A 13,635-nucleotide genomic window follows, 5' to 3' on the forward strand; every position below is an offset into this window, starting at 1 on the left:
ATAAAATAGTTAAGTCTTCAGGTATATGAGAAGGGGTTGAGGGGAGGGTGAGATTGGTCAGGGTATTAGATCTTAGTTTAAGATGATTAATTTTCAGGTTAATTTAGGAATAGATTGATTTAAGGAATATATTTAATTTATTATGTTAAGTATCACATCACCTTATAATTTTCCATTTATTTACCACCATTAAAATTATATTATTGCCCAGCTGGTGTGATTGAGTGGTTGAGCATCGACCTATGAACCAGGAGATCATGGTTTGATTCCTCGTGGGGGCACGTGCCCAAGTTGCGGGCTCAATCCCAAGTGTGGGGCATGCAGGAGGCAGCCGATCAATGATTCTTTCTCATCACTGATGATTCTCTCTCCCCCTCTCCCTTCCTCTCTGCTCTCTCTCTCTCTCTCTCTCGCTCGCTTTCTCTCTCTCTCTCTCTCTCTCTTCCTATCTGGAATTAAAAATATATAAAGTACAACTATAGCCCTAGCCGGTTTGGTTCAGTGGATAGAGCATTGGCCTGGGGACCCAGGGGCCCAGGTTCTATTCTGGTCCAGGGCACATACCTGGGTTGCAGGCGCCTCCTGGGCCCGGACCCTGGTTGAGGCTCATGCAGGAAGCAACCAATCGATGTGTTTCTCTCATCGATATTTCTCTGTCTCTCCCTCTCTTTTCCACACTCTTTAAAAATCAATGGAAAAATGTCCTTGGGCGTGGATTAAAAAACACACACACACAACTACATTATTTACTTGCTACTACCCAGTTACTGAGATGAATTTTCATATTAGATAATGAAATTGCTTAAACTTCGAAGTTAAAGTATATATAAGAGTATACTCTTCATTAATTACATCATATTTATGATTAGGCCTTTGTCGTATACAAAATGCTTCTACATCATTTTGCCACATGTCTCATTCAATTTTGTGAGGGAGATTGAAAGGATTGAAGATACTGAAGCTTAGACAATTAGCCTATCCAAGGAGACAAAACTAGTAATCAGTAAATCTGAGACTTATAAGCCAGGTCTTCTGATTCTACTTCCCGGTATACCACGATGAAATCTCCTTAACAGGAAGATAAAAAAAAAAAAGTTTTTAGTGATTTTAGAAAGAGAGGAAAGGGGAGAAGGATGGATAGAGAGAAACATCATCAATTGGCTGCCTCCTGCACACTCCCTACTGGGGATCGAACCTACAACCTGGGCATGTGCCCTGACCTGGAATGGAACCATCGCCTCCTGGGTTCAACCACTGAGCCACACCGACTGGGCAACAGGAAGAAATAATTAAATGGTCTCTCTTTAGAGTAGTGTAATCTGGTCCCTTTAAAGGAAAATGATTCAAGGGGAATTTTTAAAGTAAAACAAAAAATGAGTTTTCCAGTTTTCTTTTTTTAGGATAATTTTCCATGAATGAGTTTCTTTTGTTTTTATTTAAACATTTTTTACTTTGTTTATATAGTATTTAAATTATTGTAAGGTACAATTGCAACTACATGTTCCATGTGAACATTTAATGCTAATTAATTTCAATATTTTCTGGATTATAGATAAGACAATTGTCAACTTTCTTCCTTTTTTCCCCTTTAGCCACCATCAAAGAACAGACGAGAGAGAACAGAACTGAAGCCTGATTTCTTTGATCCAGCTTCAATTATGGATGAATCAGTAGGTTTCATTTAAATGTACTGCAGGATTGCAAAATCAAAAGTATAGGCAGCCCTAAGTTTGAGGATGGAGAGCTGAGACAGCACATCAAGAATGGATAAAAACAATTGGAACAGGAGAAAAGAGGCAGGCAGGAGTGATTTCCAGAGCAGGGTGGTGCAATAGTGGGGACAGATTTAAGTGCCTTTGAATCCCTGGCCAAATGGGACTTGCGTTAAGGAATTTGGAATTTTCTTTAGGCTAGAGTTGCCATTGAAGGATTTTGAATGAAGGAGTGGCATCAGAATTGTGTTTCAGAAAGATTTCCTTGGCATTTATGGATGAATAGGATAAATGAGAGGAATAATCATCATCATCTGAAGGCATGGTGAAAAATAGAACTTATAGACTGATAATAAAGTGAAGGGTGGGGGGGTATTGAGATAATTGGTTATTGTTAAGTATTGTCAATTCTATTTTTTAAGTACCTCTTATATCAGTCCCCACCATATTTTCCCTGACAGTGCCTTGGCTCATACAAGTCCTTCTTAATTTTCACTTGGACCATTGCAGTAGTCTTTAAATTGATCTTGCTGCTACACCCTTCCTTTATCTCTCTTTTGGGGTCATCTTTCCAAAATGCAAATCGGATTCTTCTCTCACATATAGTTTTAGGTCTTTCATTGATTCTCTGCCCTCTCCCCCATTGATATTAAGAAAAATATTCTGGCTTCTTAGCCTGGCAAACAAAGCTTTTTGTGATCTGGCTCCATTGCCAGCTTAACCTTGGCCCTTTCCTTACATGTATTCTGTGCTCCAGCTATACCAAATCTTCCTCTCATACACATTTTGCTCTTTCATGACTCTGACTTTGTATAAGTTTTTCTGGGTCAGAATTGCCCCCCCCCCCCTTCTAGTGAATTTCTTCTTTAGTAGTCAGTTCTGACATTACCTAAGGAGTTTTGCCATCTTCTTCAGATAGGTACTTTTTCTCAGCTTCTATAACACATTGTATATACACTTTTACAATTACCAAATTGGTGTAGTGAAATAGGATATAATGCTCAATAGACAGAACTCCAGGCAGTGATGATTTTATTCATTTTGAATTCTGCCTAGCTAGCATATTAGGTGTTTAGTTTTATTTGTCAAGTAAATAAGTCAATTAAGTGTCCTTTCATATCACTTTATGTTCCTTCCTAACACTACTACCTCAGGTAACCTCATCCTCTGAGGCCTGCCTTCTGTGCCCCAATTTCTACCATTCTCTCCTTGCCCTCACTCACCTCGTAATATACTTTCAAATAGCTCTTAGAAGAATTTTGACTAATTCATACTAATGTTATATTAGTATGACCAGTTATTTGAGCCAAAAGACAGTCTCATAGAGCAGTAGGTATAGAAAGAAATCTTTGGACAAGCCACCTGGGATCCTTTTTAAATTAGTGTTCTCAGCCTCTAATGTGTATGTGAATTATCTGGAGGTCTTATGTAAATTCTGTTTTAATAGGTCGGGAGTGTGGCCTGAGATTCTGCATTTATAGCAAGTGTTGTCATTGCTTCAGATCTGCAGACCATACTGAGTAACATAGGGGACCTAGGCTTGCCCATAAGTCTATAGTTTTAAAGGCATATCAAAGTATATAGTTCCCTGATAATCTAGGAGTATGTTTCTTCCCAACTCGTTAAATAAAACATGAAGGTAGTGATTGTAATGAGTAAAAGAGTCTTTTCAAGCAGATATGATGAAATGCATTAGTTCAACAATTTATTAAGCTAGAAGTTCATGCTAAAGTGAATAAGATTGTCTCCCTGCCCTCACGTTTATATTATAGTCCACCTTGACTATCACTTTTGAAATGAAAAGGGCAGGAGCTAGTATTTGAGAGCTTATGTGCCTGACACTATGCTAGGCATGATTTATTTTTATCCTCAGCAACCTTGTAAGAAAGGTGGTAGGATCCCAGTTTTACACCCAAGCAAACTTGGACTGAAGAGGTGATTCAGTGATTTGCTCAGTTACACAACTTTAGTGTCAGGGTAGTAATTCAATCTGAGTTCCATTTGATTTAAAAAAATATTGTGCTGTCTCTGTTGTTGTATTTCCCAAAACTATTATCAGACCTCATTTTGGAAGAAACAACAAGAAAAGTAATTTAGAAATTGAAATGATTAAATACAGTCAAAATTGATACGGGCAGTTAGAGACTTCCTTATTTTTACATGTGTTTATCTAAAGTCAGGAAAACTTTAGGCATTTGTTTTCTTAGTTACTAGATTTGCAAAAAGGTGTCTTTAATTCACATTACTAAAATAATGAAATAGCATTGTAAATTATGTCTGTATATTTTTGTCATTTAACATTTAGAAAAAAAATAGTCTGAGTGAGGCCAAAGATAGGAATCTGATAATTATTTATAGAAAACTTTGGCATTCTTGTTTTTATTGAATATGTTATAACTAAGGGGATAGTAGTTTATAGGAAAATGAACACATGCATCCATGCCTGTAGTTTTATAGTATTTCCACATGATGGCAGCAGTCACATAACTGAGTGCCCGGTCTTTAAAGGTTTATGTATCTTTAGTAGACTTTGACCATATATATATATATATATGCATATATATACCATATTGTCTCAATAATAAGAAATTAAATAATAGAAAAAATTTTAATGCAAAGATCTGTTTGCCCTTTATACAATAGTCTACATCTGTTTTTACTTAAGCCTGTGATAAATGAGTCATTAAAACAATAGTAAAATTGGAACTTAAATTCTTTTATACCCAGTTCTAATATAAGATTATAGATTTATGATTTAGTTAGTTTTATATCTGGAAAAAACATTGGTTTATCCCATTGTACCACTGGTTGATTTTTTTCTACCAGTGGGCCAGTATTGCCACAACACACCAAAGCTTGCTGTTTATATTTTTAAATATATGTTTAAGTGTTTTTTAGTCTTAACACAGAAACAGGTGTAGTTTAGGTCAGCACAAAAGAGAATGTGTCACTAATGTTACTCATCTGTGTTGAGATTCTCTTATTACAAATATCTATAGTATAAAACTGGTAAAAGAATGGTTCAGTTTCATGGAGCTCAGTTAATGTTCTACTACAAGAATCTACTTATAACCCAGTTTGCGCACCCCCCCCAAAAAAAAAAAAAAATCTGTTCTGGTGGTTTCTAGTTAGACACTGTTTGGAAAGAACTTGAGTTCATTTTCATGACACACCCTGCTAAGAATTGCTAATAAGATTTTATACTTTGATTCATGATCATCGGATTTTCCTTTACCCAGAGTCATGAGTGTTATAGCTAGAAGGGACCTGTAAACATCAAGGCCTCTTGGGTGGAAATACTCTAACTACCCAAACTCTGACTCTAATCAAAAAAGGTGAAACTTGAACCTTGTTGGAGGGTAGGGGAGGACAAAGGATGAGTAGTAGTGGTGGTGGTTTTGGTGATGACAGGTAAGAAGTGGGGTGCATCAATCCTCTTTGTTCTCATCACTGGGGATTCCAAACACTTTACTTAACTTTTCACTACAGGGAGGCTGCAATCAGATAGATACTGGTTTCCTGGTCTGAAAATACACAGTTCCTACAGATCAAAACAATTCATGAATTCTGTGACTTTTGCTAAAGTGAGATTTAATATACAAGTAAGAGTCCTCTGTAATCCCAGTCTTAACTCATTACCTCTGCCTTTTAATATCAGTTTTTACTAGGTTATTATAGTATTTTAAAAGTATTACTTAATTATCATAGTACGCACTGGAATTATAATTGAATAGCCTAGCTTTTAGTATATACAGCTCAAAGGTACATCTTGTTCTTATTTAATGAACAAGGGGGAGTAGCTCCATTCATCTGCTTTTATTTTTCTTTAGTTAGTAACAAGTAATTATTAGATTTTACCTCAGTTCTTTTCCCAGGAAAACTGGGAATGTACAAAAAAGAAGGCATCAATATAAGTATGTTGCCCAGATTTCACCTTACTTACTTGATTTCTTAAAAGTTGTAGTTCTGTCCTTTCACTCAGGTCAGATTTTCTAAAAAAAACTTCCTACTTTCTACGTATTTGTATTATTCTTGCATATATTTGGTCTGCAAGACATTCTTATGCTATTTTCAGCAAACCTGTGCCAGAAGTATATGTCAAGAAGCACATTTGTTTATTCATTCAAGTGTTGAGTGCAATGTTTAGGGCACTATCTAGGCCAGGGGTGGGCAAACTTTTTGACTCGAGGGCCACAATGGGTTCTTAAACTGGACCGGAGGGCCGGAACAAAAGCATGGATTGAGTGTTTGTGTGAACTAATATAAATTGAAAGTAAACATCATTACATAAAAGGGAACGGTCTTTTTTTAAATAGTTTTATTCATTTATACGGGGCCGAATCCGGCCCGCAGCCAATAGTTTGCCTACCATTGCTCTATCCCCTTCCTCCTCCGCTGTCCCATCAGCCTCTGTCCCGCCTTCCTATGTCCCATCATCCTCTGTCCCATCCGCCTCTGTACCCTCCCTTTCTCTGTCCCATTATTCAGTGTCCATTCCCTCCTCTGTCCCATCAGCCATTGTCCCCTCCCTCCTCTGTCCCATCATCATCAAAAGGTTACGGTTTTTTTTTTTTTTTTTTTTTAGTTCATTTCAAACGGGCCGGATCCAGCCGCGGGCCGTAGTTTGCCCACGGCTGATCTAGGCATTCGGGTATGTATAAACATATAATTGAGACATAGTTCCTGCTCCTAGTTATATTTTTCAGGTAAGTAGCATCTCGATTAAGTGTGTTATTCCATTATATATTGATGGTCATTTTAATTTTAGAATTTCATATCTAAAGGGGATTTTTCAAAGTAGTTTTATTAGCATTGATTAAAATTAATGTTAATTAGTATTGTAATAATTCATAGGTATATTTTACAAAGAAATGAATGACAATCTTAACGAGATTTTTTTCCCTCTCTCTCATTAGGTTCTTGGGGTGTCAATGTTTTAATACCCGTACACAGTTAAATCTCTGGTGAAGTCATTTTCTAAGTGGAAGAGGAAATTTTAAAATAAAGTGTGGTAGATACAGTGAAATTCTGTACAGATTTTTCTCTAAGGAGAATATGACATGCTTACGCTTACCAAGATCAAGTGCATTGAGGGGCAGTTTTGTTTGCCTGAAAAAAGTAAAGGACAAGTAAACAATTTGATGATAAGCTACAGTTTTCTTAGAAAGTAAATATTTTATTTATGCGCTGTTAGTTGGCCTTTGAATCGATTATTTCATGCTTTTTTTTAAAGAAAATATAACAATCTGAAGAGACATTTGGTACAGACGTGAATTCTCTCACATTTATTTACTGGGTGTACTAAGCAATGATGACCTCTGCTGGATTTCTGTTTATATCCAAGAAATAAAGTTAAGGATGGATTTATTTCTCTACCCTGAAATTATAGGATAGAATTGTTTTTAGCATTCTAAATTTAAATGCTTAAAACATCAATCAACAAAGCTTTCTTTTAAATATTGTAATTGTGGAGAAAAGTAAACTTATAAGCAGAACTTTTACAATTTTTTCATCTAAAATGTATTTTAAGATATTTTTAAAATCCAAGAGCTTCTCTATACTTTTCAGAAATATCCAGATGCAGTGAACTGCCAGAAGGTAACCAGTCTCAAACATGCTTATACCATTATCAACCCTGAAAGTTTGCTTGTCCTTTAAGATAAAAATGTAATGTTGTGATATTCCTTCCAGTAGTGCCACTGTATTTTGTCTCCAAATAAAAGAAGCTTATTGTAGTATGTTTGCAGAAAAATTCTAAACAAAAAATTATACAGCTTATTAGAGTGTGGGAATAGGGATCTAAATTTTAAATAAAATTATATATATATATAAATTGGTGCTGATTTTATAATTGCGCAGTTTGTTTAGTTTTTTCTTACTTTTAAATTCCAACTTAAAATTATGAGGTTTCAGAAATATATTGAAAGTTTAACAATGTTTAAAAATAGAAAAGCATGAGTGTTCATGCTTTAAAATGATTTTTAAATTTGTATTTTATATTGTTTTATCTATCTGTCTTTGCAAGCAGTCTTCAGGTTAAAGATACTTCTAACAGGTTACAGTACATTTCCTCTGTATGTAAATTAGATGGGATAATAGAATTCATAACCCATAATATTCTTTGAAAGCTAAGCTTTAAACTTCATTTTATGTCCTTTCACAAATAAATTAGTTTAAAACAGAAAGTGGCCACTTGGCATTTTGACATCAACTCATTTTGCGAGGCTTAGGCAGCTAGACATCGTTTAAAACAAAATATTAACTTATATTACATGTGTATCTATCTTTTGTCAGTCGTCTCTCAGTTCTTGAGGTATATTATTTTAATCATTCCATGCCTTAATATGCTTGCAATACAAAAATATCTTCAGATGGGTGAATACCAAAAGGCTTCAGTTCTTAAGAGTCAGAAATCAACAAGCATTGGGCTGTGGTAGCCAAAAACCATAGGTTAGCTAAAAGATCATAAAGAAGTTCAATTATTTTATTAAATCATGGAGAATAACAGATGAAACCAGACTTGTCTAACAGATTTTCCATCAACGAATAATATTATGTGCAAAAGTATTGCCTATGTTGTTTTTCACACCACTGCATTTACTAGAACTGCTGAGAGGACTGTATATATGATTTTAAACCTAAGTTGATTTTTTTTCTCATTCTTGAAAGAAGTACTTCTTTGTGAAAGCAGTTCTTACAGCTTTGTTTTCAACCAGCTAAAAATGTTTTATATATTACTCTAACCTGTTGTCCTCCACATTCTATTGTCCTAATTGTACTGTTTTCTGATTTGTATTTATGTCTTGAGACAGTAACTTTTTGAATAAAAATAAACCTACAGTGTGTTGTATGTTTTATCTTTTGTAATTGAAAGAGAAGGGTGGTTATAAGTGGTTTAGAAAGTATATCTATTAGCATACCTTTGACATGTTTGGGTAGAAATAATTTATAGAAAACATTGCCATTTTACATTTTTCATAAATAATGTATTTTAAAATGAGATTAAATCCCTAATTGGGTTATTACTTTAAAGCAGAAGACGATGACCATTATTACTTTAATTTTTATCTGGTAAGGGTTAAACACTTTAAAATAGCTGCATTCATCTGGGATACATTTGAGTGCCTATAATGTGCTCTGCATGTGTTAGAGATCTAACAGTAAACAAGATAGACACGGTCCCTCCCACAGATCTAAACAAATAAGGAAAGACAGAAAATAGTAATAAACTTGTAATAGTTGCTATCAGGGTGTGCTGAGCTGGAGAATGTGTATTTGAGTCTAAATTAAATCTCCCTTAGTTAAGGAGCTTGTGCTGTGCATGGAGGTGAGTAAAGACAACATTTGAAAAAAGAACTTGGTAATTGAACTCTTATTGAAAGCTCTTATAGTCTTCAGTGCGTTAACAGGATTTGCATTGTACTCTGATTTGCATTGTAAACTGATTAAAAGTAGTGTAACGCTGGCACATTAGTCATTTAGGCTAGTTTGTAGATCATAGTATAAGACCAGTCTTCTGTCATTGGGGATTCAGAATAGAACATATTAAGTGATAGCAAAGCTGGACACTTTTAAGTAGTTTCCATGCAGTAACTTATTTAGCATCATGATAATAGATAATACATGTTATAACCCCCAATCTACCTCCTCTTTTTTCTTAATAAATCACGAGGCAGTGAGAACAATGAGGCACAGCGAAGTTAAAATACCTTGGACAAGGTTATATGGCTAGTAAGTGATGGCTGCAATTTAAGTCCCAAGAGCATTGACACTGATACATACGGACAGCATAGATAGCTGCATAAAGGTAAAATAGCACATTATTCATTGTGCCATGGTGAGGAAATGGACCTTCTTTGAGTGGTGTGAATCAACATTGTGCTTAATATGCTACCCAGTTGGTTTCTATAAAGAGAATATAAATTAAATCTGAACCCATCAATAGTTTCTAAAGTTGAGAGGGGAAGAATGGGAAAACCCAAAAGAGATGTCTTCAATATTCTGCCACCAAGGGAATATATAAAGGTTTACATCAAGCATGTCACAAACTCAAAGGCTAACACAGGCCAAATAAACAAGGTTTAAGTTTATGCAAGAAAACAAAAGCTTCAATTTTCATAGAAGCATAGATTTATTTCAATAGAGACATGCTGAATATGAAGGGCTGAAATAAATGAGGAATCTATATATAAAAAAAACCAAGTGACCGGGGTGATGTATACCGGCCCAATCTGGGGCCGGTCAGTCCCCCTCCCCCCCAACCTCCCATTGGTCTCTCCCCCTGGCCAGCCTGGCTCCCATCAGGGCAGGCCAGCTGGACCCCACCTGTGCATGAATTTGTGCACCGGGCCTCTGGGTAAAATAATAGACCATTTTAATAAAAATATTTTTTCTTGAACATTAACTTACCAGACACTGAATAACTACACAAATTAATAAGTGTAACACAAACCTATTTTTCTTGTTCTCCGAAAGCGAAATATTTCCTGTTGCGCACACCAAACAAATCAGTCCAAGACTAATGACATGGCAATTGGTTGCTGAAATATTCGCTGCTAGTGTTAGTGGAGAGAAATGGTGCACCTGCGCATAAGGCACGTAAGGGAAATGAATGCATCCCGATTATAGTAGTCATTAGTGAACGTTGTAGTTTGTTAATAATTATGTATAACAGGATATTGTAAAAATTAAGTTACAAAAATTTTATTTAAAATGTTTCTTACATACCGTTATATTGGCTGGGCCACAAAAATATTCATTGTGAGCCGTGAGTTTGACATGCTTGGTTTACATGGATGAATTCCAGGTCAAATATATTATTCTGGGATCTATAATGGCTCATCAAAAGAAAATGAAGCAATAAAGCCCAAGGCAAGGCCTCTGGTGATGAGGAAACTAGGTGATGAAGTTCATATCACTTAGGTCAACAAACCTTTTGACTACTGTGTGCCTGGCCTTGTGCTCACTGCTGAGCAAAGACCAATAAGACAGTCTTTGTTATTGAATTGCTTACAGTTCCAATGGGGGCCAGGATACAGATGCAAAACTAATAAAATGGAGTAAATTCAATATTTTTACTGGGTATTAAGGAAGCCCAGAGATAGTTGTTTGCCTTTTTTTATTTCTTTTGGTATAAAATTGATAAATGATGAAAGATGCAAACTATAAGTATATGTATGCTGAGTTTTAACAAGCACAGCTGTTTAACTCAAACCCCTATCAAAGATATTGAATATTACCATTAACACAGAAAGTTCCTTTCTACTAACCAATCAATCCCTGCTTCTATCCCTTCTATGGAGGCAGCAACTGTTGTTTTCCACCATAGATCAAATTTGGCTCTTCTAGAACTTTATATAAATGGAATCATATAGTAGGTATTTTTGTGAGAGGTTTCCTTCACTCAGCACGTTTCTGTGATTTATCCATGTTGTGTGTATCAGCAGTTTATTCAGTAGTTGATGGAAATCTGGGTTTCCACTTTGGGGCTGTATGGGTAAAGCTGCTACTTGACTTTAATTTTAAAAGCTGAGAGGTGGGCCAGGTGAAAGGGGCTGGGCATGGTGAACAAGACAATTCCAGGCAAAGGGGGCAGCATAAACGATCATCAGGGATGCAAACTAGTAACTACTTAGGGGTGGGTGGGCAAGACTGGAAGATAGTTGGTCATCCACTACCTCCTATCAGCTTTAAAAGTGAAGGACATTCACAGTTGGTATCTTTGGTGACTTAAGTGTCATATGCATTGTTCTCAGAATAGGCAATACCCAAAGACGAAGTAGGGTGCCTTTCAATGAACTGTGATAAATTGATTTGTTTTAATAATATGGATGTTTTAGTCACATTAGGCTTTATTATTGAGAAAAATAATGGTTTTTCTGCAGTTTCTAAGTTGTATAGTTGTATTAAAAATGAGCTTAAATTCCTAAAAAAAAAAAAGAGATTCCTCAATTGAAGTCAGTTTGGAGCTTGATAGTATGAACTTAAAATGAAAGGTCAGCTACCGTAAGTTTACTTGATTTTTTTTTTTACCCTTTGCCAACTTAAGTTTAAGATTGGTATGAGGAGTTTAGTGACTCCTTGGCAAGTTAGCTTTTAAATAATTTTATAGTACTTATAGCGAAATTATAGCTAATTTTGAAAAAATAATAGACTATTTGCTTATTACTATTAAACACTAATAGACTATTAGTGTTTACTGTGTGCCAAACTAAAGTGCTTCACTAGTTAATTCTTGCAGCAAATTTATAGTAGATATTATCCACATTTTACAGATAGGGAAATGTGCATAGTTTTAATTAACTTGTACAAGTGAGGGAGCCTAGATTTGAAACTAGGCCATCTGACTCCACAGTCCATGCTCTTAATCATCTCTCCATCTTTGTGCTACTAAATGAACCCATGCACTTGCCTCTGTATTCATATACACTGCATTTTCTTTATAGTGGATAAGCTATCGTATATAAGACTGGATATCCCTCTCTCTCCCCTCTCCAGCATTATTAGTTTCCCCTACTGGTTCATTCCTAATATCCAAACATCTGTGTTCAAAACTTAGAGGAATAAACATCCCTTTGACTAAGCATGTCCCTCTAGCCACTGCCCCATTTCTCTCTGCTGTCTGGACTTCCTTTTCTCCCAGTCTTTCTCTCTCTCTCTCTCTCTCTCTCTCTCTCTCCCCCCCACTCTTTTTTATTTTTTATTGATTTCAGAGAGGAAGGGAGAGGGAGGAAACATCAACGATAAGAGAATCATTGATTGGCTGCCTCCTGCACGCCCCCTACTGGGGATCGAGTCCACAACCCAGGCATGTGCCTTGACCAGAATTGAACTGTGACCTGGTTCATGGGTTGATGCTCAACCACTGAGCCACACCAGCTGGGGCCTCTCCCCGTCTCTCTTGAATGCACTCTCATCAGGCCTTAATTTGTATCACTTCACCGAAACTCTTCAATGTCCAATGACCTTCGTTTTGCTAAATTTTCTTACCAGTATTCTCTAACCTGTCTACAGAGTCTAGTTTGCTCTGAGTCTCTTCCTCTGTGCCCTAGGCCCATCAATGGCAGGTTGAGAGTTGTGCACCCCTGTTTTTAAAAAGATGTTTTATTGATTTTAGAGAATGAGGAGGGGATTAGGATAGAGATAGAAACATTGATGAGAAAAACATCCATCGGATTTCAGAGAGGAAGGGAGAGATAGAAACATAAATAATAAGAGAATCATTGATCAACTGCCTCCTGCGTGCCCTCTACTAGGGATTGAGCCCACAACCTGGGCATGTGCCCTGACCAGGAATCGAACCCTGACCTTCTGGTTCATAGGTTGATGCTCAACCACTGAGCCATGCTGGCCAGGCAAGAGTTGTGCCCTTTTGGTGGAGTTCTGGGGATGCCTTTATTTGGCAGCCACTTCTCTGGGAACTGACAGAAGGGTGTTCCCATGTGCCTTTCCCAAAGCCTGTGCAATAGTAACTGAACTTGTAACTGCTATTTTAAGTCCCCAATCTCCATAGCTGTCAGAGTCTGGCTTATGTCACATGGAAATTTCCCTGTCTCCTTGTTAGTGGAGCAATCACTTTCATCATCTTCCCCTCTGCAAATGGCTGCTGTGCTGGTGAGTTGAGAGAATATTGTATCGGTGTTAAGATTAAGCTTGAAGGAGAAACTAAGATGGCATAGATAAACACCGGGAAATTGCTGCCTCCCACAACAATTGAATAATACTTCAAAAACACAAAACGGACATCATCCAGAATCACAGGAAGGCTGGCTGAGTGGAAATTCTACAACTAGAAGGAAAGAGAAGAGCATACAGAGACTCAGAGGAGGTGCAGTGTGGAAGTAAAATACTGAGGTATGGAGGCGCATGCGGAGAGGGCTGGCGGCTGAGGACATGGTTGTCTTTTTCAATTGGAAGGGAGGCT

At 36.6% G+C, this 13,635-nt stretch overlaps 1 protein-coding gene across 5 annotated transcripts in view; it reads left to right on the plus strand.

Annotated features, from left to right (window-relative positions):
- The window catches only part of STAG2 (stromal antigen 2), a 95,868-nt gene extending 87,313 nt beyond the window's left edge, over positions 1 to 8,555 (plus strand). For all 5 annotated transcript variants that reach the window (XM_015571961.1, XM_015571963.1, XM_006776029.2 and 2 more), the window contains 2 exons: positions 1,593 to 1,670; positions 6,629 to 8,555. In XM_015571961.1, coding sequence (XP_015427447.1) covers positions 1,593 to 1,670; positions 6,629 to 6,652 — 102 coding nt within the window. In that variant the 3' untranslated portion in view covers positions 6,653 to 8,555. The remainder of the gene's footprint in view (positions 1 to 1,592; positions 1,671 to 6,628) is intronic.
- The last annotated feature ends 5,080 nt before the right edge of the window (positions 8,556 to 13,635 follow it).

Source organism: Myotis davidii, unplaced genomic scaffold (assembly GCF_000327345.1).
Source record: "Myotis davidii unplaced genomic scaffold, ASM32734v1 scaffold569, whole genome shotgun sequence".
NCBI classification, from domain to species: domain Eukaryota; kingdom Metazoa; phylum Chordata; class Mammalia; order Chiroptera; family Vespertilionidae; genus Myotis; species Myotis davidii.